General features: G+C 41.2%; 1 protein-coding gene across 4 annotated transcripts in view; it reads right to left on the bottom strand.

Moving 5' to 3' along the window:
* ESRP1 (epithelial splicing regulatory protein 1) overlaps nt 1-26,552 on the bottom strand; it is a 40,672-nt gene extending 14,120 nt beyond the window's left edge. The window contains exons 1-13 of one of the 4 annotated variants that reach the window (XM_059863830.1): nt 26,136-26,552; nt 25,801-25,929; nt 24,843-24,956; nt 22,297-22,411; nt 15,011-15,109; nt 14,854-14,908; nt 12,898-13,008; nt 12,679-12,811; nt 12,537-12,579; nt 10,803-11,104; nt 9,073-9,291; nt 6,983-7,181; nt 4,989-5,157 (exon numbers count right to left, since the gene is read on the bottom strand). In XM_059863830.1, the coding sequence (XP_059719813.1) occupies nt 4,989-5,157; nt 6,983-7,181; nt 9,073-9,291; nt 10,803-11,104; nt 12,537-12,579; nt 12,679-12,811; nt 12,898-13,008; nt 14,854-14,908; nt 15,011-15,109; nt 22,297-22,411; nt 24,843-24,956; nt 25,801-25,929; nt 26,136-26,267 (1,820 nt within the window). In that variant the 5' untranslated portion in view covers nt 26,268-26,552. Of the gene's footprint in view, nt 1-4,044; nt 5,158-6,982; nt 7,182-9,072; nt 9,292-10,802; nt 11,105-12,536; nt 12,580-12,678; nt 12,812-12,897; nt 13,009-14,853; nt 14,909-15,010; nt 15,110-22,296; nt 22,412-24,842; nt 24,957-25,800; nt 25,930-26,135 lie in introns of those variants that run through there. The other 3 variants (XM_059863802.1, XM_059863812.1, XM_059863821.1) reach the window with 3 other exon arrangements.
* Between the last annotated feature and the right edge of the window lie 702 nt (nt 26,553-27,254).

Below are 27,254 nucleotides of genomic sequence, written 5' to 3'. Positions count from 1 at the left end.
TTGACAAATAGCAGAAGTAGGAGCACTAAACCATCAGGCCACCTGTTAATCAAACAGAAACATTTAGATCCCTATGACTATATAATCACGGAGGAATATTACAGATGGTATACTCAACAAGGCGGACTTTATTTAATTTAAAAAAAAAAAAAAAAAAAAAGCTTTAGAGTCCAAGAAGTCTTATTCCAAGATCAACCCAGCTCTACCCCTGGAAACATCCTCCTTCAAGAAAACCCTCCTTCCACCTATCCCTGGAAACAAAGCTCCTTCAATACAGATACTTTCCCCACACTTAACCAGATAACCTGCTGCTCACTCTGCCTACTGAAATCAACTTCCCAGCTGGATAAGGCCATGGTAACATGACAACAATAAGCAGGGGGAATGGATCCAGAAGCTCTGCCACAGAAGACTGCAATAGTCTGCCCTGGGTAGTGCTGGGACTTCCAACACACCCCTGTAGAAGGCTGCTTCTGAGTAAAGTGAAGCATCCAGCAATGTACCTTGGTGCCATGAATAACTTGAGATCATTGCAAGTGTTTTAAAAAGCCACCTGCATGGATGACACACATGCCTTCAGGCACAACAGGCAGATCTTCTCTCCCACCACTGAACTGTGTTGTAAATAGATACAAGGAAAAACTATACTCATACTGATCTCTGCAGCAAGCTTGCACAATGCTGCTATAACAATTAATCCCTCATACAAATCCAGTTGTTTCACTAGTTAACAGAGGAACAGTCAGAAGATGACAGTAAGAGCTGCTACCTGAAAATCAAGTCATTGAGTATATCAACAAAAGGAAGAGGTCCCCACCAGTGTCCATGGCAGCATTTTCTATGGTGGGCCGAGTGAAAACTTGGACACTGCTACCAGCAACCACATTTTAAGAGATGTACCAGCCTTGAAGAAAGGTGGGGTTTGTTTGGTTTGGTTTTTTAATTTAAATAATTTTGCTGTCCTGATATCTAGATAGCTGTTGATCAGAGCATTACTGTTCTGCTGCTTTCATACATCATGGCAGTTTTACTAATTAGAACCTACAAATGAAGGGATAATGACAGCCTATGGAGGCATGCAACAATTAGTCTTCTCTGCTAATGCATTCCTCCTCCAATGAAATATGGTAGTAGTTAAAGGCATCCCTGCTGTTCTAATCCTTGGCAAGCTACATTTATTTTGAAAGTGAATAATTAAGTGTCCCCCCAAACAATCATTCTGGTGACAAATTTGTGACATTAACAAAAGAGTTAAGGTTATTTTGACAAAGTCATGATGGAGAACAGCTCAACAGAACAAGGACAGGTAATGAAGAGTCCCAAATTCAGACACTTCATTTAAAACATTTGAACTCCATTTACTGGACAGCAACTAAAAGCCACCAATAAGCTTTTATATCCAGTGAGTCCATCACTGCAGATGTGATATCATGCAATCCAAGATGACATACTTAGCATAAAAATAATAATAATAAAAACAAAATCACAAGAGTTTAAGAGATGTGGTCCAGAGTGTTGATGTGATGCTGTGAGTACAACTAAAAGAGGTTTTGTTTCTGGCTGCTGCTGTTCTCCATCTGTGACAGAGCTCCCAGGCTAAATACACATATGGTTGTTTCCTAACCCAGTTCTGTCAAGTGATGCTGGTTAGCCAGACACAGAGATACATAAACAAAGCTGCTGGCAGCAGCTCTGAATGGTATCGCCCACTTGTTCCTAGGATTGCCAGTTTTAAATTCCCTGTAACTTAATTGTGCTTCAATAAGAATCTGAGCAATAACCAAGGTTAGAAAAGACTCACTTCTTTCCCTTGCTGATCATTATGGAGAATCTGATTCATCACAGACAGCAAGTAAGACTTTTTTCTAACCTTGATTATTGCTCATTTTACTTTTACACATACTTCTGCATGTGTGCATACATAAATATTAGTGCTATATGTATGCTGCACATGTATATACTTCTACAAGGTATAATGAGAAAACCCATATCTTATGCAGAGCAGGAAGGGACATAAGCAGACATGAGAACACTAAGACTTTACCCTGCATTTCCCTGTGCAGCAAGTGTCAGAATCATACCTTTATCACATAAAAAGGCCTTTTAACTCAAACCACTCCAATGGAGAGAACTGTACACACTGGCCTAACAGAGAGATAACCCCAGCTTAGCCACTATTAGACAAACACAATGGAACAGACCCACACTCTCAAGCAGTACCTGTATCTCTCAAGACAAGTCCCAAAAAGGTGTGAACAAACAATTTACCTATCCACCTTGGTTCAACAGCACAAGAATTTACCACAGGGGACAGAACACAAGAACACTCTTCCACTTATTTTGAGTTCAAGGACTTCCTGAGCCAGGTGTGGTTTCTGTGTATTCACTAACTCACAATGAATTTCCTGCCATGGAATTTATCTAGTTTGTTTGAACCTACACCAGGTTGCAGTTTCCATATCATGTTTTGGCTATGAGTCCTACAATTAAGAATCTCCTCTTTCCACTATGCTATTTAAAAACTTTTTTAAAAGTAAAAAGCATAAATGTATTACTACATGTATGGATTTTGACAGATACTTCTGAGGCTTGGAAGGCCCTGCTTAAAAGTGATAAAAACAGCATCAGAACTTAATAAACAAATTAAGATTCAGCTTTGTTTTAAAAAACTGTTTACCCTGTAGCCACAGCTTCCAAGTTTGTATACAGTAAAAGTTTATATAGGCTGTGTTAGCAAGTGCCAAGTAGTGCAGTTATTTCCAATGTACATACAGCACCTAGTACACCTAGGATTAGATAAAGGAAAACTCCTCCTTCCTATGAATCCTATTGTTCTTTCTTAAAAGCTTGAGACTAGGTAGAGAGCAAGACCACTGATTTGCTGTTAGAACATGTTGCCAGATATAATTACAAGCTGAACAGTGATATCAAAGACTGACAGATCCTGAATTACTTGCTCTCCCTCCTTTTCATTAGGAGCTCACTAAAGCTATTTTAATAGCTTAGAAGGCATCCGTTTCTTTACACCACTGGTTTCATTGCCAAAGCTGTAAGAGCATTAAGACAAGTCTAAGAGTTTCAAGATATCTGATAGGTACTGAAAACCAAACCAATACCTCCCTCCTTTCCACCACTTAGGCTGATTTCTGTGCAGAAAATGGAGCTGGACTATTATAAAGCAACTTGACCTTGCAAAACACAAGTTGTAGAAGCTTTTGGCAGCAGCTCAAAGAAGTTTTCCTTATTTCCATAAATATTCACCAGTTAGATTTATGAACCATTGTCTAATCATTACCTACAAGCTCTATATTACTTTTCCTGGATGTGCTTTTAAATGGAACACTTAGTACAGAGGATACCCCATTCTTTCCTGTTGCACATAATTTTTGACTTACACTTCAGAACCAGAAAGCTACATTTAGGAGAGTTCTTATTGCTACTTCAAAGGGACTCTATTTTTTGCATCCTGGACAAAGCACAGGAACTTGCCTGAAAAGCAGTAAGTATTAAAGGAAAAAAAAAAAAGATAAACAAACAAACTCAAACGAAACCGAACCCCCAAAAAATCAAGCTAAAAACATCCTTTACAAAGAATCACTACATCTATTGGAGTACATACAAATTGTAGATCAAACATTCTGGATAGAAAAGCAATACCTAAACACTGAATCCCACAACAAAGAAGCCAACTTGAATCCAGAAATTTTTCCTTATTTTCTTAAAAAGAGCAGTACTTGTAATTGGCAGAGAAGCTATGTAATAATGGTTTCCTAAAAACAGTGAACAACTGCCAGTTAGACAAGAATATAAAAAGAATATTCTGGGGCTTGGGATTGATCAGTCTGTGACCAACATACATGCCCACAGCCAAAGCAGCCAGTGATGAGACTCATGTGGGAACTCACTCAGTGAGAAATCACTAGGGCCTGACATTTAGCCTGCAGTGGCCAGTCTATTCTTATCTTAAGAAGTAAAACATGTCAGTAACCACAGACCTTTACTGCTACTATGTTTTCATGAAATATAGAACTGTTATTGAGAACCTTGTTTTATATTGCCAGTGCAAGTTTGGAATTTTATTTTTCTTAATCTTACATTAACAAGGCTGAGTTTGGTAATATTATAACCATAAAACAGATATTGAAGGCATTATAGAAAGTAACTCATGAGTGAAGGAAACATTTTAATAAAAAAACACAGTCATTTCACAGACATAGGTAAAGTAATAAGAAAACCTTTGTTATCTTACAAGTATTGAAGTGCTCATATTGCTTAACAGCTTCCTAAGCAGCTATTTGGTCCCTGCTGTAGAGATAAAAAACTTGAGTTGTTTAGCAGATTTCCTAACAGAGAAATTGTTTATGGCTTAAAGGGAACATGGCTCCTTCCAAGGCCTCATGACTGCAGAGGGCAACAGGTATCCAGAGATTTTGTTCTGTAGCAGGTAGCTAATACATCCAGAAGAACAAAAAGCCCTTTGTGAGAGGTGTTATGAGGACAGGAAGAACACATGCCTCTATATGCTTTATGTGTGCATTCAATACAATATGTAGTCATAGAAGTAAACAATTTTCATCATAAAGGTCAAAAGTTACTTTGTTACAAACACAAAGAGGCAGTATTTCAGAAGTTGCTAAGGCAGACCCCAGTCCAGCCATTCTGAAGTGGGACCAAGGGTTTCTTTATGAACATGGGAAAGAGTACTGCAAATGTCAACTCCCACTGAGGGCATAACAAAGCAAACTAGTACGTTTGAGAGGAATGTTAGGTGAAACAAAAATAATAAAAAATGTCCCACTTAAATGTGTGTCCTAGGTTAAAAAAAAACCCAACCAACCAAACACATTAACCTGTTCACGGGATCACAAGTCCTTAGCAGAGCAGACAATGTTCTTTTGTGAGTTTTGTGCACTTGCTGGGGACAAAAAAAAAAAAAAAAAAAAAAAAAAAGACGACTTCGTTGTTGCTTGGGTTCTTCTCTGCTTTACCTGGGGTAATAAGCTGTGTAATTCATGAAGAGCTGAGCCCCAGCAGGGTAGTAGGCTGTGGAGGGCTGGAGTGTTCGTGGGTTCAGAAGCATGGACGGCTGATACAGAGCAGCTTCTGTTGGCACAACTGCAGCAGGAGCTGGAAAGGAGTAGGCAGGGGGTGAAAGGCCTACAGGGAGCAAATGGAAAATAGATTAGGGCCTCTGAAATTCCAGAGCTAATACATACATATATATACACACAACTCCATAGTACATCAGGAACCTTCTCATCCTTGTTCACTACAGGAAAGAAATGTGAACCACCAATGCAAGTGTGACTACAAAGTGTTACACTCAGCCTCTAGTCTACAGGAAAGTCAAAAATACACAAAAAAATCATCTCTTGCTCTGGGAATAGGGTCCCTTTTCTGATACGTAGCCTAGACAAGCAAAACTGACCTAAGACTTTAATGAAGTCTGCATTCAAGAACTACAAGATTTCTGCACAGTAAGAAGTAAGTTTCTGTGACAAAGATCTGTTTAACATTCAACAAAACAGAGAAGACTTTCATCCTGGTACTGCTTATCCCTTAATTAATCAACGGCAGAGTGAGAAAACTCATGGCTTTGCAGCTTGAAGTGTTAGCACTAAATTAAAAAAAAAAACAAAAAACCAAAAACCAAAAGTGTGCTTTGTGCTGTTTCAACAAGATGTTAGGCCCTAAATGAATTCTCACTGATTACAGTTCACCCTCCTCCTTTGCTCAACTCTTCTCCTCCCCATTGCCACAGAAGTAAACATAAAGCCTTAGATAAAGTAAGCCTTTAATTTTACTATTCAGAGTTACAGCCAGCATCTCACTGTATTGTATCATGTGGAATGACAGGGCCAAAAGGCCTTATCTGAGGAATGCATCACAGGCATTTGTAGCTGGAAATGGGAACACTGACCTGTGCATTTCCAAAAGTTGGTGACTCTGCCCAAGAACCTGTCCTAGGGGGTCTCAGGTTCCAACCCATCTGGAACAGCCATCATACCCAGGACTATCTACTGCTGAACCCTGCTCAAGATACTTTTGTTGAAAGAAAACTCTCCCAAGGATTAGCTGAAGGTCTCCTTGCACTCAAAAGAAACCATCCCAAAGGAAGTTTGCTGTTGTATTGGCAATTCTGACTAGCATGTAGAGGACATTTCTTAAAAGATCTACAACCAAAAAAAATATGCTTGCATAGAGAGACACAGAGAAAGCTACTACTTGACTACCTTGCCATTTATCATTTTGGAAGCAAAGTATTATTTTTCCCATAGGCTCAGATTTATGTGGCACAGATGCTTAGCAAGTTAGCCCTTAAGCTCCTGAAGTACTTCCACCAAAAGTTTGCGTAGAAGTCACTGCTCATCCTAGTAGCTCTGAGAATCAAAATTTAAAAGGAAATACAGATTCTGCAATTCTCTGAGGCAGAAGCCATGTGTATTTCACTCCCACAAAGCCAACCTCCCTTTCATATGAACAGCAAAAAGCAAAGGAAGAGTTCAGTCACTTGCAGTTCAAAAGGCAGAACACATGATTAGGTCTCCAAGGGGAGCATTACCTGTGGTTTCTCAAATTAGGTTTTGGAGGTGAAAAAGGAAGGTCTCTTACTTAACATGCTCACCATGACAAAAAAAATATAAGTACAGGTCAGTTAAAACACAAAACAGTGCTTTAAGGTCTAGGCGGGGCTTAGAAATTACTTTTCAGAATCATCACTCACCCCAATCAATTAAAGTTTCAGGGAGGGGAGGGAAAATTTGCCACTGGAAAAGCAAAAGTAGTTCTTCAGTCATAATAATTTACAACCAAAGGGAAAAATAATGATTGCAAGCTGGTGATGATTTAAGACAAAAGACCTTATTTTAACACCCCCATTTCACAATGCTATCCAAGAACCAGGACAAGAGTCAGCAAAGCAGCTCCAGTACCTACCCACACACAGTGTAGAGCATAGTGGCAAGACCCAAGCAAAACTTACATGGTAACTTACATGGTGGCGGGGACAAGCCATTTCGATTTAAAGTGCCCCCCATTAATACAAAGTTCATCTCTTCAGCAGAACATTGAAAGACTTCAACATATCTGTCCTTCATAGTCTTCTTGTGACACTTCTGTGCAGCCAGGAAAGCTCGATCTGCAGATTTCATCTGAATGAAAGCATCTCCCGATGGACGTCCCTACAAACAAGGCAGACAAAAAAGACATATTTCTGTAGGTTCCATGAAGGAGCAGAATAGCAATAATTTGTGCTGTTATAAGAAGTCTCTCCAAAGTCAAGTACAGCCAGTCATCCTGAGCACTCATCAGCATGTTTAAGCTCTCCTCTCTAAAGTTTTTCCCACTTGTGATAACTTGATTGTATTTATTCACCTGTTTTGATTAAGCTACACTGTAACTTGTTACATCTAGATCTAAAAAAAAAAGACACCTATGGAAGAGACTAATTCAGTAGTACTTTGGTGCTTTGAGACCTGCTCTTAGAAATTTACTATGAATGCAGAATTGGAAGATCTAGTCCCCATTTATTACCTGTGATTGTTAAAATTCATTATAAAAGTGCTCATTGCTAAACAATTTGTTTTAAATTTTATTTTCTGAAGACAAACATGGGCTGGGATGTTTAGTACTAACTAGTCTAACATATGAGCTTGCAGAGAGGAAAAAAACCATCTTTATATGTGTAAATGAGTGGGATACACCACTGGGAGGAGTTCTTTTAGCCACATGCAGCTGCTGATTTGAAGTAGCCAAAACTAGAGAGAAATCTGAAGCTGGCTCTAACTCAAGTTCTGGGCCAGTCCTTCTCGTTTTGGAGGGGACAACATTATCAGCATCCTTTACACAGTCGTTTATGATTAGAGGATTGAAACTTATGAACTTTGAGAAAGATAAAAAACTAGTAGTCAGGTAAAAGCAGTATTTGGGGAGAAAAAAAAAGTCTGATAGCTTTGGGCAAGGCAAGAGTAGCAGACAACCTTAGGGTTATATGCATACACCAATTTCTTCATCCAGGTTCTTTCATTAGTGCTGTCAAGGGCTGATACTACTGTAAATCATTACTTGTGCTTTAGTATTTGCACTTTTCTTAGTCTCTCCCAGCACTACACATTCATTACAGTTTTTTAGCCTTGTCTAGGTCAAGTTCCCACAGGCACAGGAATGTCTTTAGATAGACAAGTACTGAAATAACTACAGTCCCTTCTCCATCCCCATATTCCTGAAACACAAAAGTCCTACTTGGGACCAGGAAGTACTTTTTAGTTTTGATTGACATTCAGCCTAAGCTAAACCAATTTAAGAACCCTAATTTTTATGCAGTTTTTAAATCAGCTTGTTCCATTGAACCACTCAGAGCATCTCCATGGAGTTAAAGGACTCCTCCCCCTGAAGTCACAAGAATAGAAAGATAAAGATCACAAGAATGCACAATCCTTTGTCTAAAAGGTTTTCATAGAAACTGCTTCCAGAAAACAATGGCAAAGATGTGACACTTCATATACATCAATGAGCTGTTAATCTTGGTGCTTAGCTGTGACTGGTTAAAGAAAGAAAGAACACAGGAAACCTTCTGACTTTTGACACGGGAATTCCTGTCTCTAGAAGGCTGCAGTCACATTTGTCCTCAAATCTACCTGTGGCACATTGTTCAGCAAGGCAGGGACAAACCACTCCTCTGAGAGCTAACATTGCCCACACTTGTGTTTTGATGGCACTTCTCACCAGGTACAAGAGGAATCATGCACACTGTTGAGCAAGACTCTTCACTTCAAGCCTCCCACAGCTCAGGATCATGGCTGCTCTTCTGGGAGCACCAAACTCTCCCTCCAAGACTAGATTAGCTTTCAGCACATGGGTCTCAGTGAAAGAAACCACTCTACAGCAAATGCAGCAGCTGGCACAGGAGGGTTCAAGTCATCTATTGCCAGTTCACTTTCAGAGGAGAGCTGGAGGCACATTAACACAATTACTGCTAGTCCCAAAGGTGCTTCCCTATGGATATCATCATCAGGACTGTATTCATATATACAAGCATTTGGCAGAGTGGCTAGAAACATGTTGCCTACCAACCTGGTGATTTAGTACCATGTGAACTCCATGGGTCCGAATATCTGTAGAAAACTCTCCCAGGAAGTCCAGAATGTCCTCTATAGTAGCAGCATAGGGAAGACCACGCAAACGTATGCAGTCTCTGATGTTAGTGGGAGGCACGAACTGTTGAGGTAATACTGGAAGAATTGGAGGTGTTGGGAGAGGAATGAGAGGTGTGGAAGAGTACCTGTTCAGCACCTGCGCAAAACAAAAACAGATTATAGAAGTCTCCTTACTCATTTGTCAACTTAGAAGGAGTAAACATAACCCCTATGCCACCTGTTTTCACTCTGAGCAGTATTTTAAGATACTAATGAGCTAGATACAAGTATTAACTGTAAAATATCTGATTTCTAAGCACTGTGTTGTGATTTAAGCTCAGAATCTAGCTGACTTCTATAGTCATTCTATGATAAATAGTCATGCTATTGTTTTAAAAAAAAATTGGTTTTTGTTTTTTCTTGAAAAACAGTTTTGTTTTAGGAAATTTACTTGAACAGATAATGCAAGTCTCAATAGAGATCTCAGAACATGAAACCTGTATATCTACAGTATTTTTATTGTGAAACTATCCTAAAACATTCTACCATCTACAGTCATCTACAGTCACAATGACACTTCTGCCCAAAAATATCTCTTCTGCAAAACTTTAGGAGAGTTTGGGAACTAGAAGCACATTTCACTACCACACATCCCTAACTGTGCCTGCCATAGTCCATTCAAGAAACATTAGTAGCATTACGAAGTCACAGTACCCGTGACACACTGACATTTCTTGTCAACAATTTTAACAGTAAAAACCCTGTCTGGTGAAAAGTTGCCTGAATATTCAATCACTACTCCTTAACTCTCTGAGCAAGATTACTATTTATTTGCATTTATACAGCTATCAGAAGATTTTATTGAACAAAGAAACATATGAGAATACTTGAGAAAAATGCAATGACAAGTGAGCACTGTGGCCTTCTAATCACTAATGTCACCTTTTAAACAAAGCACTGAAATCTCTACATATTAGGAAGAACAGAGCTGCATAATTTCTTGGATGCAATGACATGGCTACAATTTGCATCACAGATAACTTCTAGACATGACTCTAAAAGGTATTTACCTCAACTGAAGCTCTGCAAATATTTTTGGAGACTAAAACAGTCTGCTCAGCTCTCCTTCCTTTCCCTGACAGCTTAGCTGCAATTGATGGTCCACCAAGCCAGACTCATCAGTTTCAAACTCCCAACCACCCTCTGCTAGGTAGCCTGTGCTTGCAGAAGATAGCAGAGATCTGCCCTTAAAGACAATTTGTAGAATTCTTCAGATACATTACACTGGAGAGGACAACTACATCAAAAGGCTTTGCTTTTTTATGTCATTGACTAAGATAAATCTTTTGGCTCAAGGTCATCATTGGACGTAGTCAAATCCAGAATACATAGTGTAAAGCACAAGACCCACATCCACATTTTACAAAGCTATTGCAAGCCAAAATCCCAAAGGTCTGTTTATGATTGAGAACATCCCTATACCACAAGATTTTACATTTCAAAGGAGCAGAGTCTAAGAAATTCATACAATACTCATTCCAGCAAGAGTCAAGAGTGACAAAAGGCAAAATAAGCTTTCAAGTCAAGGCCCAGCATTATTTGCTTCCTCTTCTGCCAGCATAGAAGTCTGGATTACAAAAAGCCAACGTCTGAAGGGTTTGCATTTACCTGCTGAACTTCTGCTGCAGTGCTCCGGAAGAGTTCAATGTACCTTTTCCCCAGCAAATCCTTGTGCTTTTTCAGTGCATTTTGTGCGTATTCCTCACAAGCAAACAAGACAAAGGCATCCCCTGTTGGCCTGCTGTCAGGGTAAGTGACAAACAGGACTCCTTCCTTTCCTCCTGTTACAGGGCAGTGCTGGCCAAAGAAAGTCAGCACTTCTTCTGTTGTTACATTGAAAGGAAGACCTCGCATCCTGACAATCACTTGGTTTTCTTTTGACAGGAACTGTGCAACCTCATTGGAAGTACCTTTAACAAGAAAAAGTACAGAAGCACTTCAGTCCAGTATATAAAAATCATGAGCATAACTACATCCTCTCCCACTGGTGTTTTTTGAGCAGGTAGAGCAATATTTGCCTCTAAAGTCAGGAAAGATGACCCTCTGATAAACTAGATATATTGTATAGGACACCTCCCATTAAAGTATAATAATGCTACCCATCATTTAGAGGAGATTGACAGATTGTGCTTTCCTTGAGCTTTGAATGTTGCAAGTACTGCCTATTTTTCCTTTGAATAAAGATCAATCTCTTGTGTGAGCAGGGCCTGTGCTATTGTGCCCCTTGTCTAACTGTGGAATACCTCTGGCATGCTCTGGCGCCATAATAGATGGCAACCAAGTGCCCAGATCATTGTCCTGGGAAAGAGAGTTGGAAAAGCAGGTTGAAAACAGCTCAAGGATTTAATCCTATCCCAACAGAACTGTCAAAGTCTGACAATTCTGTTCTCAGTACCTTCAGAAAACAAGTGATGCTAATAACACTACCTTATTCAAAGGTAGCTGCTCATCAAATTAATATCCTAATACATTCCTTTCACTAACAGCTCTCTTATTCTGCAAAATTTGGTTGTACCAGACACACCATTCTTCACAAATGTCACTGTGCAACGTCTTTCCTTGGAATGGCATAAGTACTTCCAAACCTATCAGTTAGATATGCAGTTGACAGTTTAACAGCATTTCCCACTCTGAAGCCTCAACCTCAGATCTCCAGTTAGTCACTTACAACCCCAAATCTTGGTCAGGAAGCAAAGAGGAACTTAAAGTAGTATTGCAGATAAAAAAGCTTACTGGCTCTTAATTCAAATTTTGTATGCTTGCAGACAAAGAGGAAGGAAAAAGAGATCAAGAGAGTTTGAAGAGCAAATTTCGCAGTCTTTCAATTATCAGCAAATATTTCAAGAGTCCCCTTAAATAAGTATTTCCCCTAAATCCTCCCCATTAAGTCTGAGGCAAAGATTTGATTTGAAGAAAATCAGTTCTATAAATCCCTTGTATTTACACTGTGATATTTGTTTGCTCTTATGTGCAAGCCTCCACAGCAACAGCAGTTACATCGTTTTGAAAAACTACTCTGGTTTCATTGTTTCAGCAATCAATAGCATTTAGATTCTTACCATCATGACGATGACCTAACAAATTAAGTTCACATACAAGATCGCTTTGCCCAATCAAATCCTGATTGACAGGCTGCTTGAAAACAGCAAGAATGTGGAAGAGAGGCAGACAGATAAATCATGGACCACCTTGGACTGCTGCTAGCAGAATACATAATAATCAATACACCAGCCAACTTCTTCAAAGACAGAAAAAAGGGCCACATTCAACAGGAGCAGTTTACAGTCAAAAGTCAGACATGCTGATGGAACAAAGCATCCCTTTTCATCCCCTAAAAATTACCTCCTGCAATTTTAAGGAAGTCTTCACCTGTTGCCTTGTATACCTAAAAGAAAAGAAAAAAAAAGGAACATGGGATTGGCATGTAATTTGCATTCGTTTTGAGAAGAGGGTTTCAAAGCCCATCATGTCACACGTCACCCACCTCTATGTATCGGTTCCCCATGTGATGCTTGTGCCTTTGTAGTGCTAGATCTCTATGCTCTTCGCTTACGAACCTCACAAGAGCCTCCCCATTCCTCCTACCTTGGGCATTGAGACAGAGTGCAGCACCTCCTCTGAAAGATTTAAATCAAGAGATGAAACTCCATGATCTGTGCAACTGAAGAGCCACAAAGGTACAAGTAAATTCTTCACTACTAACTTGGCAATATTTAGACCTTTGAAGAATCTTGCTATGTCCTGGTCAGATGACTGCCATGGCAATCCTCTTGCTCGGATAACAGCATTGTCATCCACAAGTTCCATCTTGCTGCTGCAGGCACAGAAATAAGTAGTAATGCAGAGACATCTGCCACATACCCACCTGTCTGTTTGTCATTTATACTCCAGGAACAGCCTTCTGTCCCTGCTTTATGTCTGCTGGATAGCAATGCCAAGGCAGTGAGGCCCAAGTGCCACCAACAATTGAAAGCTACTGTACAAGTTTCTCCAAGGGAGAGTTTGCTTTGTTAAGCTGCCCCTTTCCTGCTTTACCACATTTACTCTTTGAGCTGTCATCTCTTCAATCATATTCCCAATTAACTTCCCTTTCCTGACATCATTTGTGCTTCTCCATTATCTGAAGAGCATTACTCGTATAAAAACCAAGTACCTGCAGTTCTAATCTAGCTAGGTAGAAACTAAAGCAGAATAATTAGATGTAACAGAGATTAGTGCTTATCATTTCTACTGTAACAGTGTATAAGAACCAGTCACAAGCCAACACCAAATCTGTTCTGGGCTGTACTCAGCACACACAGGACTCTAGCCTGAAGAGTCAAGCCTTAACATTGCTGACTGGGGCCATCACTGGGCTACTAGAGACTAACATAGCTAAAGGCTACATTGGCTGCTTAGCACGGGAATAGCTTAGCCACAGAAAGCCAGGTTTAATTGGTCATTACTACAGTCCCTTTTGTTCCCTTATTTCTTGAAAGTGTCAAGTTCAACAAAACCTCACAGCTACCCAAGCCTGCCTTTCCAGTTATCGCAGGAACAGCTTTTTTTGCACGAAAGGGCTTAAGTGATTGATTAAGTAGATGAAGTGTTGCTCAGTAGTAGAGGACTCTATACAAAAGGGCTGTATTATGCCTGATGGGTCATGTTTCTCACTCACATTTTCATTTCTCAGGTGGCCTTTCTGTAGCAGTCTGTCTCAAACTGTTCCCCCTTGCCTCCTAGTTCTGTACTTCTCGTTATCTCAAATGAAATGTGAATCTTCCACTTCATCCCAGAATTTTGTTAGTGAAAAGGAAAAAGCTTAGAACAAGGCTGAACAGATTAGCCTCTGAGCTAGTCTCTCTGGATACTTTCCACCAATGTTGCATTTTTTTCTTTCTTACTTCTTTTGACTCAAAAGTATAAGCATCATCTACCATTATGACAGATCCTTAATCTGAAAGAGGGAAGTGTTTGTGTAAGATGGGAATATAAATAAGGTCAGTTTAACACTAGTATCTTGTGATATTGCAGAGAAATCACTGAGAAAACCACTAAGAAAAATCTGTATTTACACATAGAAAAAAGGCAGTTACGCTAAAAAAAAAATAAACAAAACCAACTACCCAAGCAACAAAGTAGGCATCAAAAACAGATAAACCTTTATGTTTAAAACATATTTGGGAATAAGAATCACCATAGATGAAACAACTGAGTGGTAACACAGTATTCTTGGCACAGTATCTTTATGAAAGTGTTTCTTCCCTATTAAAAAAATTATGTAGATGCAGTACCTGTGTAGTAAATTGCAGGAAGAGTGCAAGAGTTAGTAACTAATAGGGTTATTTCTGAAACACTGCTTGCATTCTTTGTTAATAGCACAACACACTTAGTACCCATTATAAGCACTTATTAGCAGAACACAGAACTCTCAGCAACTAACAGGCAACACTGAAGCCTAACAAGAAAATGGGTTTGCATCTGATCATAGATTGCCTGTTCCCTTTCCCACTTAAAGGATCTAATCAATTCCCATAGCAGTGGGAATGTAAATAAATATAATGGTAACAACTATCAGCAAATTAGGAAGACAGAAGTACAGCTGATCTAAACAGTAACCTTAAATAAAAAGTGGTGGGGATTGAAACATGTGCAACAAGAAGAGGGAGGAAGTACTTACCAAGGCCCACTCTCAAATTTGTAGTTCACCCTTTCTGGATCTGAAAATCGGTGATCTAAGAAACACAGCACAAGTTATTTCCTATTTTGTCAATGTACAGGACAGGCAGCAAAACCAAAGAAGGAACAAAGAAAACTCATTCATCATAATCACTTACTGTATGGGTCAGATATTAATGTTAAAATAATATTCCCCATATCTTCAACTTGAGAGGCACCATAGGGAAATGCTGGACTGTTCTTGTCAAGATTTAAATCTTTTTGCTGGAGTTAAGTCAATCATCACCAAACAGATTTCTAAGCCGTTTTCTGCTAGAGCAACACACTTTCATGTCATCCTTGTATGTTGCTTCTTGGGGAGATTTAATCCATCTTCCTGCTGGGATACATTAGCTGTTCTGCCTTGGCCTCTAGTTACTGCCACCTGTGGGAGTGTAAGGTCACTAGAGAAAGTGTCTGGGGACATGAGACTCCATAATAAGGACATGTATTTAATATGTATGTTTGACAGATACACTGCTGCATGTGGAAGAGACCAGAGCCCTGTCCTCTTTAATTAACATCCTCTTTAATCTTCAGGGGAAGATTTGGGGCAGAAGAAGAAGCAAACAATCAACTAAAAGCTCCAGAAATGGAGGGATATACCACATGTTTTTTGATCAGGTAAATCCCAAAGCAGAGCAAGTATCTTACCACTTCAACAAAATTCATAAGTGACACCTTGTCTAAACCTTACCTATTAGAAGTTACAACCCAAGTTTTGTGCTGTTGCACAGAAGCATTTTGAGAATATGGTTAGAGTCCATCAGTCATGTGTTTTGTCAAGAGGCAAAACAGAGTCCCACAACCCATAGCTGTGGGGCTAAAGGATTTTGGAAATGACTGCAATAGAGAGCAGGAAGGTGGTCCCAGGAAGGCCTTAGAAAGACCATCTTTTTTCAGACAACTGTAAACAGTTTACTATGCTATCTCCTGCTTTCCATCATATTTGCCCCTCTCCAACACCAGGCTACAGGACTGCAAGATTATTTGCAATTTTACTCCATTATTTATGAAGAAAATTTTTAAAAATTATCTTTTTCACTCTTTTTCTTTGAGGACTGAAGGGTAAAAAATGTAATCAAGAACAGAACAAGAAATAAGGAAATCTGGGAATAAGTGTTGCACTTTTTACTAGCTTTATCAGTTTGCATTAAGACTTCAGAGCAAAAATTAGTTTCTTAAACAAGACCCATCCTGACATGGAAGTACAATAATGCAACACACTGGAAACAGCCAAGGGCACCAATTATTTGCCCACATGCCCCTCCAGACTACATTAAACCCATTTCAAATGCTCCAGAGCCCTCATTATGATGTTCAAGGGTTGCTTCATAGTCTAAGATAGTATTCCTCTTTTAAGAGAAATCTGCTTTATCCACCTAGAACTGAGCAACATTTGAGTTGTCAGATGCCTACATGAAGTGCAGGGAACAAAACAGTTTCTGTTTGAAACAAACACCTCATACCGGCTTTGTTGTTTCATCTCATCAACAGGTGAGCCAGCACAAATTTCTTTGTGAGATAAGGTCTTCCCTATTATTTGTAGGATGACAGCAAGACATCCTACAGAAACAGGTTTTTAAAAAACTGTTTAACAGTTGTTGCAAATGAAAAATAACTTGAACTGAATTAATGCATTCCTCTTCCACAGCAAGGAAAGGAAAGCTGCTGTGCCAACAAAAGACACTTCAGGCTAATTTGATTTTGAAACTTTGTTGGTTTTAAATGTGCACTGGAGTATGGAATGTGAGAGGATGATGCTTAGTCTTAGAAGAACATTTGAAGCTTAAGTGAATTATCTTAGTTTAAAAACCAGAATACTTAAACCAGGGATTCCTCCCCTTCAACTGCTGGACTATAAATAGTTTCCTAGTCATCGCCTTTACCCTCCCCCTCCTAGTTCCTTCTTTGGAGTAAAGTACTGTGAACATTAAATAGTTTTCTTAAAAAACAAGTCAAAAAGCCTGAGCAACTCCAAAGCATGGTTTAAGAGATTACGACTATTTATGACAACAAAAAATTTCTTAATCACAGTCTCTCTTCCTAAGCTTTAAACACACTCAAGCTCACTACCTCCTCTGCCCCCAGAAAGGGGGGGGGTTGGAAAGAAAAATAACCCACAAACAGACTGACAGAGAAGGTGCCTAAGCAGCAGCACACAATGTTTCTGGGCACCTTGTGTATCAGAGCAGAGTAGTGCTCCTCCTCCCTGTCCTGAATCTGTTCCTCCTGTAGCACCTAACAGCTCCACACTGGGCTTGTGCAGAGCCTCTGCTGTTCACAGAGGGAACCAGAAGCCGCTGATGGTGCAGGTGTTGGAACCCTGGTCTTGCCTGACCAAGATTTATGAAGATTTTGGAAATGTGTTTCCTCTGTCAAAAGTCAAGAGAAATGGGGCAGGAGTTTCAATAGCTATTCCAGCAGGGGACATGCATACACATGTGCTTGGCTGTTAGACTGTGCTGTCAGAACTGAAGACATTTCAATATTTCCTTTGTGCTGAGCCAAAGATCCCTACAAGTGATCAGCATTCAGAGAGGGGAATGAGCAATGTGAAAGGGGCAGGAATTTGAAGAGAAGCGATCACACAAGGAAAACAAACAAGGACCCCACCCCATAATAATTTTCTTCAGTGGAAACGTTTTCTGAAAACACTGGTCCACAGGAGAAGCAGTTCCTGAAAATGCTCTAGTGCCAACAGAAGCCGGTACTAGTTGTCAGACACAGGGAGTCAGTGGTGTCAAACTCTAGAGAAACATAAACACAGTGGAGAGGAGGAAGTAAGTCATCAACATTATTGCAGGCATAACCTCACACCTTCACCTCTGATTAGGTAGAAGCACAGCTTTTAGGCAAGACTGGAGAAGAAAACTGAATGTTTTCTGCATGTTTAAAAAACATGCTAAGTAAAAATCTGTATTCTAATGAACAAGACTGACTACACAGAGGTAGACACCTATAGACAGAGGCACTAGAAGTTATGGTAATTGGGAAAAAATATAAATGAAATAGTCTATAAACCCCATTCCTTGTTCTGTGAAGGCATAGGAGACCACATATATGTTTCTGTATATTTATATTTAAGGGATGCTTCTCCTGGGCAATTGGAGAAAGACAATTACAAGAGATAAGCCAAGTTCACATTTAAAGAAGTGTTAGAAACCAGACATGGCTGTCCAGAGCTAATATATGCAGTAGCATCCACATGTATATTCTTAATGAAGCAACAAGCAAAAGACAGTCCCAAATAAGGCAGGATGGGAAACAAGGAACTACTTAATCTTGGTGTGCAGCTGTGGTACCACCTCCTGCAATACTCAGCAGGTTAAAGGGAGCAGGAAGGAAAGGTATATTCTATGCTAGGGTGGCCTCTCTAACATGGAAAAAATTTCTAAATTATTTCCTCAGATGTATCACCACAGCTTCATTCACTGCCAGTGTCCTCCAGGACTTATTCCTTCCCACTGTCTCTCAACTCCTAACTCCTTTCTCATTGAATAACTAACTTAACCTGAGATGACATGAAACAGCATTGCAATTGTGCTCTGCACTGATCCTTTCCCCTTTGTTCTGTTTTTTATTTAAGTCCCTTTAGACAGAAGATAACATCTTTCTACACAATGCTTTGCATAAAGGTAATATATTACTTAGTTCCTGAGTACTATCACAGGAAATACAAATAGCAATATCCAAGATTCTCACCGAATATCCAATTATGGGTATTATATGCCAGAGTTAAGCACTATTGGTTATAATTGTGTTCCACATTATTGTTTCCAGGACTCCTAGGTAAAACCAGAAAAGCAAACCAAATAATAAAACCCCAACAAATCAAGTTTCCGTACCACAATACCCAGCACACTAAACAAGCTGCTCTGCAGTGCCCCTGAGTTTCTACTGACAACACTGGCAGATACTTCTAGTAAGAAGCTATCCTCACACATCCAGTTCAGAAGTGAATGGAGCAAACCAAGTACTGGAGGAAGCAAGAGCTATTTGCCATTTAATAGCTTCTGCACACCCAATCTCGAGGCAAAGGATGAGTCTTCTGCAAACCTAATAGGAATAGTCATGCAAGCTTTATTCACTCCACCCTGAAGGCACTCACAGGCTGAAAACTGGCTCAGCAAGCTTTGCAAATCAAGAAGTGTAGCAAGTATGGGAGGTACAGAGGGTGCAAGAACAACCCTGCTCCTTTTGTATGCTTACACATAAAAAAAATGTCGACAGACCCAAGTCCTTTTCTCTGCTGGAACATGATCACTTCCCTCAAGTTTTGTTACTCAAAATTTCTCATAATTGTCCTGCTGTCATTACAATTACACAATTCTGACAAAGTCTGCCAGAAAACTGTCTCATACACAAGAACTGTTTTGACACTATGAGTTAGGCAGCAGTAGTACTCAGATAATTACAACTAGTCTCAGTTCTGCCTTAGTCCCTTGAATTTCATAGCATTTTAAACATTGCTCTACTTTTAGATAAAAGAAATGAGTGGCTGTTTGTTGTGAAATGTATAACTTCTTGCAGGGATTGGGAATACAGATTTGTAAAGCTTTCACCTGAGTTCTTAAGTTTGGCATGGTTTCATTGCTGTACACAAATTTCAAGTAGCCTCCTGAAAGAGTAAGTCCACAAAGTACTTTCTAAAGAAAGGAGAACCCAACCAGTTATTCAGTCTATTACCTCTATGCTCTTTTACAAGATTGTGCTTGCCTTGTCTGCAAGAAATACATAGCCAAACACCTACAATCCAGTGTACTGTATACTGAAGTATGTTTCTGGAATTGACTGTGCAGTAGGAAGTTAGTTCCCCTGACAGTTGGGAACAGCTGTGTAAATTTCTCATTTGCCTGTAATTTGTTGTTTTGACAAAAGTGACCCATCAAAACAAAAGCTTTTGAAGAACTTAATAACTCCAATGACTGTAGATTAATACTCAACTTTCTCCTAACTATTTAATATCATAAAAGTTTCCTCTTAAAACCAGGCCACACACATAAATGGAGATGTAAGTACATGAAGGGATATGCCCCAAAATCCTTCTACTCATGCTTCTACCAGTCTGTAAATGCAGGTCTCAAATATCTAGTCAGTACCTTAGCTCCATACTAAAACCTTCCATCCTCACCAAATGCTAATGTATCTGGCACACTATAGTTTCTGTGGCAGAAATCATAGAAGATTCACACACCCTCTTTAGCTGTGAGGCCAAGAAGCTGCACTTTCTACAAGAATAAAAAGAGCTTGATCACATTCTATGCGCTAATCTGCAGCTTCATTTCAACCTACTGTACTTATTCCTGATTTGTTTTTGTGTCCACACCCCAGCATATCCACACATGAAGGAAGAAGGACTAAACAACTCTGCACACAAATTATGGAACTAGTCTTTAGACTCCACACCTGCCTAAACAATCTTTTTATCCGAAACATCACATGCACGTCCATAGTCTACAAGGGCAATTACCCTATGCAGCTTCTGAAACTGAGGAGATTAGGTTAATACATTTCAGCAAGGTGAGAAGAAAGAAAATTATCATATTTGACAATAAAAGAAGAACAAAAATTGTTTTAGTCTTTTTGGTCTCTGCATCTTCTGCTCCCACACAATAATAGGGGAGAGAATTGATTTTAGCTATGTTGCATAAACATAGCAAGTTTACAAATAAGAGCCTCAGCAGTCACAAAACAAAATAAGCCACAAAAATAAATGCAAGACCAGAATGAAGTTAAGTTTATTTACCTTAAGAAGCATATCTTATCCAGAACTTGGACTCAAGCTGAGTGCATTTGGATAGACTGACTAAGCTTCTAAGAGCTTGGAGAAAACATTATTGGCAATTGCCAAAACTACTTTCAGGCAGCACTAACTGTAACTCCTGACAGTTATCTGACTGTCAGGAGACTTCCTGACAGTCAGGTAACATGGGGTGGTCTGTCCCCCTCTCCCAGCAGGGAGGGAATGCACAGTTCATCACCATGCCCTAGCTGACCAGTGACAGTCCAGGCAGCTACAGTCATACAACTCCTTCCAGAGTGGAAAGGCATACCCCAGACATTCACATAAGGAGAAAACAAGGGCAACTCTGAAACAGCTGAAGTAGCTCATTGTCTTTAATTTCCCCAGATCATGTCAAAGCATTCCCTAAACAATGTATTAGGGTTTTGACCATAACTTTAAGAAGTTTCCATCATCCAGCTCTAATGCACCACAGCATTTATTTCACTTTTCTACATAAAGATTCAGATTCATTCGCACTCTAAGTGTACTGCTTTCCTTCAGAATATGGGGAGAAATAATTTTTGCCCCTTCATTAGCCAAGGTTAATCTTAATTTGCAGATAACAAAGCAGAGCAGAATGGTTAACAAAAATCCACCCCATATGTGTATTTTAAGCCACCAACAGGTACAAAGCCCAGGCAATAGTAGTTCTGCAGTGAAAGCCCAAAAATTTCTGAAGCCACAGACATCACCTCTTAATGGCAACCACTCCAGGGACACAATAAGCAAGTCAGAAGAAAAGTTACTGAAAACAATAGCAGCACCATCAGCCAGCAATACCAAAGACAAACATCTCAAATTCCTTTATTCCTCCTTGATACCTGACTTTTGTGACCACTACTCCAATAGCTCAGTAGCTCTGTGTCGAGGACTATTTTTGGGATAAGGACAGAAGCTTGCAGCAAGAGGGGAGACTGCCAGGGAAGAAGGCACAGACAAATCACAACTTCAGCTCTGAAGTTCAGACTAGGGAAGAGCCAGACAGGATGGGGTTACAGACCCCTTCAGACTATTCAGAAAGCAGTTTTAGACATCCCTATCACTGAAAATGGAAACATACTGCATCTTGGTGCCAGCCAAGCCTCACCCTGTGAGGCGTAACATGTGCACCTTCTATGAGACTGAACGCCATATGTTGCAACAGCATTCCTGTGTTAGAGATTCACTACTAGGTCACACAAAGAATAACCATCTCCTCTTCTGAAAATTAAGGTGGTCTCCCAACATTTGCTCTTGCCTAAAATAAAATAAAACTCTAACTGATGCTATAAAACTCAACCCCCATACTTAATATTACAATTCACAACAGCAATTTGGAGGAAAAAAAATAAAAGTGCTGCTTACACCAAACTGTGAAGTTTAAAGAGAGACTAATATAAAAATGGTAAAGAAAACATACAGAAGTCAAGAAGAAATACAGGATTTTCTCCAAGGAAGCATTCATCCTCATATGCTTTTATCTTTATCTTTGTGAGAAAACTAAGTACAGCTCCGAGTCACTCATTAAAGTTATACCACCCCTAAACATGTGTTGCAAGCATTACTCATACACCTCTGTCCTAAAATTCAGCCAAGACTGTAACAGCAGCAGAGACACCATCACTGTTAAAAGGATACATTCTGTCATGGCTGAAACATCGAGTTTGCTAACTTCAGGTGAGCCAGGGCAACATTTCTTGAACTCTTTCCGCAAGTCAAAAAAGGAGTAGAAGCATTCAGGCAGTAAAATATTCTGTAAAAGAAATAAAGTAACCACTGTCAATTAGGGTGAGTTTAATCTACTTTGTGTATAGATACCAAACTTTCTAACAATAGCTTTAGACTAGATTGGAAACACAAACAATCTTTGCTACAGATAGCTCTTCTTAGCCAGGTAAGTATGTTTATAAACTTTTTTTCTTAAACAGTTTTCTCTTTATATTGTTTAGTAAGACAAATGCATTTTTGCACTGCCAGAAAAACATTTACCATTATTACTAGAGCTTCAAACCCAACATATATGTAGCAGAGCAAATGCCTCTATTGCAACATTAATCATCAATTCTCCATTGCAATTTTAACTGTATAAAGCCAGAGGGTAATTTGTTCAGTTTGTAGAATTAGGCAAGACTAGCAGATATTTTAGTTTATAGAAAAGGCTCTTTTTGGAGAATAGTCATACTTCAAATATTTATTTCCAACAAATAAAAAATCCGACTGTGCAGAAGAGGGCTTGACATGGTGCAGAGGTTGTCAGCCTATGCATGGTAACTGCTTTAACTGCAGCATTCAAAGCCAGAAGCAAGTTATGCAGCCCACTACAAGTCAATGAAACCCTCCTTGTCCTACCATTGCATCTATCACATGCTTCTAATTTTTTTGGGAGTGGAAAGGAGAAGACATGGAGAAGTCTTGGAGACAGCTATTAAAACCAATGCAAAGCCTTACTCCTTCAGCTAGCTCTTCACCCCAGACAGAATACTACATATTCCTTTTGGCTGTTTGTTGCCTGCAAGGCCTTTCTAGACTACAGAGAAAGGCTTTCTGGGATTTAACAACTAGTTAGCATGTTGGCATTATAACAGATAGCAGCCTATGTGAAAGCACATTTTGGGAGCCCAAAGAACACAGCTTAGGCTCTAAAACAAACTCTGCTTTGAGAACATTAGAGGTTATCTTAGCATATGGACAGGTGTATTAGGCAAACGATACTCTTTAAAGACTTATGAAAATGTAGATGGGCTTGCCAACATTTCCTGCTCTAGTTTTAGCATGATTTTCTTCCTTGATGTGAAATGAAGTTCTGTACCTCATTTATGTTCTTTTGGAATGGCTGATGCCAATTCATTCTCTGAATACCAGGAGTTGCTAGATGGCTTCAGAATGGATATTTTAGAAACAAGTATCTTCTCAAGAGCCTAGAGATTTCTGCCTATCTGGATATTAGTGATCCTACACTCCAATCCCTGCATTAGGATATTCATCAAAAAACAATTACAAGTCTCATAAGCATCTGGTTTACTTAATCTACAGGCAGCACAAAGCAAATTTCAAATGAACCATTCTTAACAAAAGAGCAACAAAAGATTTTGATAAAGATGTGATGCCTGTCTGTGACCCTGTTATGATACAGAAAAAGGATCCCTGACATCAAGCCAAGTAAAATAATTGTAGGAGGTGTCCCTTTTTTTACTCACATAATTTAAATGGTTAGCAAGTTTTACTTTATTAGCCAAGAAGAAAGTGTTTTAAAAACCTGTTTCCACATTTTCTCAGGTTTTATGTCATAGAAGGCAAGTTATATATACAAGAACCGTCCCTTCACTGAAGGCTTAGAAGAGGAACAGTGAGTAACGCTCACTGTTCCTCTTCTAAGCCTTCAAAGTTATCAATACTTAAAGCACAAACAAGTACTACAACCAAGCTCATTCAGCATCACTTCTGTAACAGCACAGACCTGCAGCAGTGTCCCTTCAAAGATGGGACAGCAAATTGATAGCCACAGAAGTCAGGTACAATGAGAGGAGCAGAACAGCTCAGTTACAGAGCAATGCATGTTCATACCAAACCACAAAATGAGGTGTTATTAATATTGAGGCAGTTATTTCAGAACCAGAGAGACTCACATATTGCTGCAACCCTATCACTAACGAAAAGCACGGAGGACTTCATAACACTGTTAGTGATTTGGCAACTCTGAAGTTATGGAAAACTCCAGACTACAGGACTAATCATCACTCATAGCCTGCCTCACTCTACTGTTCTGCTCCTTGGAGTGTCAACTCAATACCCAAAGATTGAAAGTTGCTATAACCAGGCATGAATGTAAATTTCCAAAAAACAGTTTATGGCTAAGATGGTTAATCATTTAGCAACAATCCCACATCCCACCTGTTAACCCTGTAGAACCTACAAGTACTGTCAATACATTGCTCCTTTCTCAAACATTTAAGAGGCTCTTCCTTCTGATTTAACTTAAAAAGGCATCTCAAGACCACATAAGGACAGGGCACTGTATATGCTTTCCACACAGACAGGCTCTTCAGCCTCTAAGCACATTACATATGAGCAATGCTTGCGCTATGGTTGTGTAGAAGTACCCTCATACTAGAGAGAAGTTGATCTGTTTTGCAAGAAATCATAAAAAGCACATTAAGAGTAGGATTTAAGCTACAACTACATACCTTTTTGGAAGCTTCAGGGTGTAGAACCTGCCTAATGTGCAACTGTCCATCAGTACAGAAACAGAAAGAAGTACCTACACCAATGTTCAGTTCATTGCTCACGGACTGATTAAACTGTTGGCAGGAACAAGAAAAGACATACATGTTACAGAGATCAGAGTGGCACCACTAGGCAGCGTCATCAGTTGGTAACATGTTATTCCTAGGCAGCAGGAACACAGAGCTGAAATTCCTTTTCATATAAGCCTATTCCTTCACTTCTGTAGATTTGTTTCTTACTAGCTAAGCACATGCTAACTTCCATGATAAATCTCTAAATCTCTTCACAAGTAAACCACCTCTTTCTCCCCTTCTAATGAGATATGGCTACACAGACAGCCCACACCACAGAAGAAAATCCTTTTCAAGATTTGCAAGAGTATTGCAATGAGACAAAGCTCAGTGCAAAGACCTGAGGCAGTATTGGGGCAGAAGAGCTTTTTAGACAGGGCACTCAAACATGTCAGAAAGAAGACAGGCTTTCAGCCCTACCCTCAATGGGAATCACACACACTTCCTTGTTAATCTAGAGACTTCAGTAGATCATCTTCCCAGGACCGATGAGCACTGAGCCTTGACAGGGGACACCTAAAGCTGGCTTCTTCCAACACTGATTAGGGCTCAACCTCAGCTGAAACTCACTCAGGGTCCAGCATAGCAGGAGAGTGGGGTAGGGAAATAGCTAACCCTACCCGTCCTCTCTTGGGGTTCAGTTCTTCCCAAGGCAAATCAAGAAAAGGGAGAAAGGCCCATAAAGCCCTACACTTATAGGCTTCCTGGCCCACATGTGTTTGTGGTGCTCCCTGTACCAGGCTCCACTGCTCTGATGGTGGGGATAAACAGATGATAATACCACCTCTACCCCACGAGGGAGCTCCCAAAGGAGACCGGCACTTAGCGGTCAGTTATGGGGTGTCACCTGTCTCAATGCCTGCTCCAGCGGTGGAGCCAGTGCCAGGCTCTCCACATCCACTTGGGTGATCTCCTGGCACTCAGCCGTCAATTCTGTGTGGTCAGGCCGGACCAGCACGTCATGCAGGTGCCCCAGCTCCAGAGAAAGCAGAGGAGGGGGTGAGTCAGCTCTCCAGGCTGAAAGTCCCCACCTGCAGCACCAGCCCCTACCCTCCACCAGAGCTTGCTCCAGCCTGGGACACCCACTACCAGCCCAGCGCCGAGACCGCCCTGCCCGCATCCAGCATGGCAGGCGCCAAGGGGAGCAGCAGGTCGGGGTGCTCCCCCGTCGGGTGAAAATACCTCCTTACTCCTCAGGTCGACCACTTTCCACAGGAGCTGGAGCAGCTCTCGCTCGTCTGAGCCCAACCTTGCCCCGTTGGTGCCCGCCGTGGTCACGAAGAGAATCACCAGGTAGTCGGGAGACGCCGTCATCGTGCCACCGGGCCAGCAGAGAGGATAAAAAGAAGGAAAGGGAGAAGCGGGGAAAAAGAAGAAGCCGGAAACTTTCCTTGCCCCAGGCGCTTCCAAGCGAGACCCAAGCGGCAGAACCCCCAGCTGCAACCTCACTCCCCGAGGACCTGGCGTGGGGGAGGAGCACGGCTCCCCCTCTTTCCCACCCCCTTTTCCCCGAGGTGGGTGGTAGCCGCTCCCACACTAACTGCACTCTTGGGAAAGGTGCAATGGCTGCGAGCTTTTCTGCGCGGGGCCGCGGTAGCACCTGCCCACCCCCGGCCCACGTGGTGCAGGTAACACACACCTGGCGCCACCGCCCATTGGCCCCGCCGGGCGGGGACGTGGCAGCGCGGCGGGGGCGGCAGCCGGAGTGCGGGGCCGGGAGTGCGGGGCCGGGAATGCGGGGCCGGGAATGCGGGCGGGACGCCCGGCGCGGACCGGGATTGCGGAGATGTTGCGGGGGCGCGACTGTGGAGGAGGAGCCCCGGGCCCCTGAGGAGCCTCAGCGTGCCCCGACGGCGGCCCGAACCCAGCGGAGCCGCGCCTTCCGCCGGCGAGGTGCGCTGCACCGGTATGGTGCAACTCCTCAAGGACGGGGCGGGATCGCCCGGTCCTGCCGGGACTTGTCGCAGAGGGCAGGCAGTTCTGCTCCTGCCCTGCTCCGGCAGCTGTCCCCCGGACGGAAGGACAGAGGAGATGGCCACGCCGCTCGTAGCAGCCCTGGCGGGTTCCCCGCTTTGGTCGTGGGCCGGAGGGGCCAGTGTGGTACCCGGGAGCGCTGTGTCGGCGTGCGGGCCGGCTGCCCCCGGGAGCAGCTCCGAGGGAGACCAGGGGCTCAGGGCGGTAAAGCCTTTTCCTCTGTTGTCCTTAAGGCAGCGGCATCTCAGCTTCTCTACGGTTCTGGTACAAGTCGTGTGTTAACAGCTGGTTGTCTTGGCTGTCGCAGACTTCCCTTGATAAGCTGGT

This window comes from Haemorhous mexicanus, chromosome 1, assembly GCF_027477595.1.
Source record: "Haemorhous mexicanus isolate bHaeMex1 chromosome 1, bHaeMex1.pri, whole genome shotgun sequence".
NCBI lineage: Eukaryota > Metazoa > Chordata > Aves > Passeriformes > Fringillidae > Haemorhous > Haemorhous mexicanus.
This window is presented reverse-complemented; position numbering and strand designations above follow the sequence as displayed.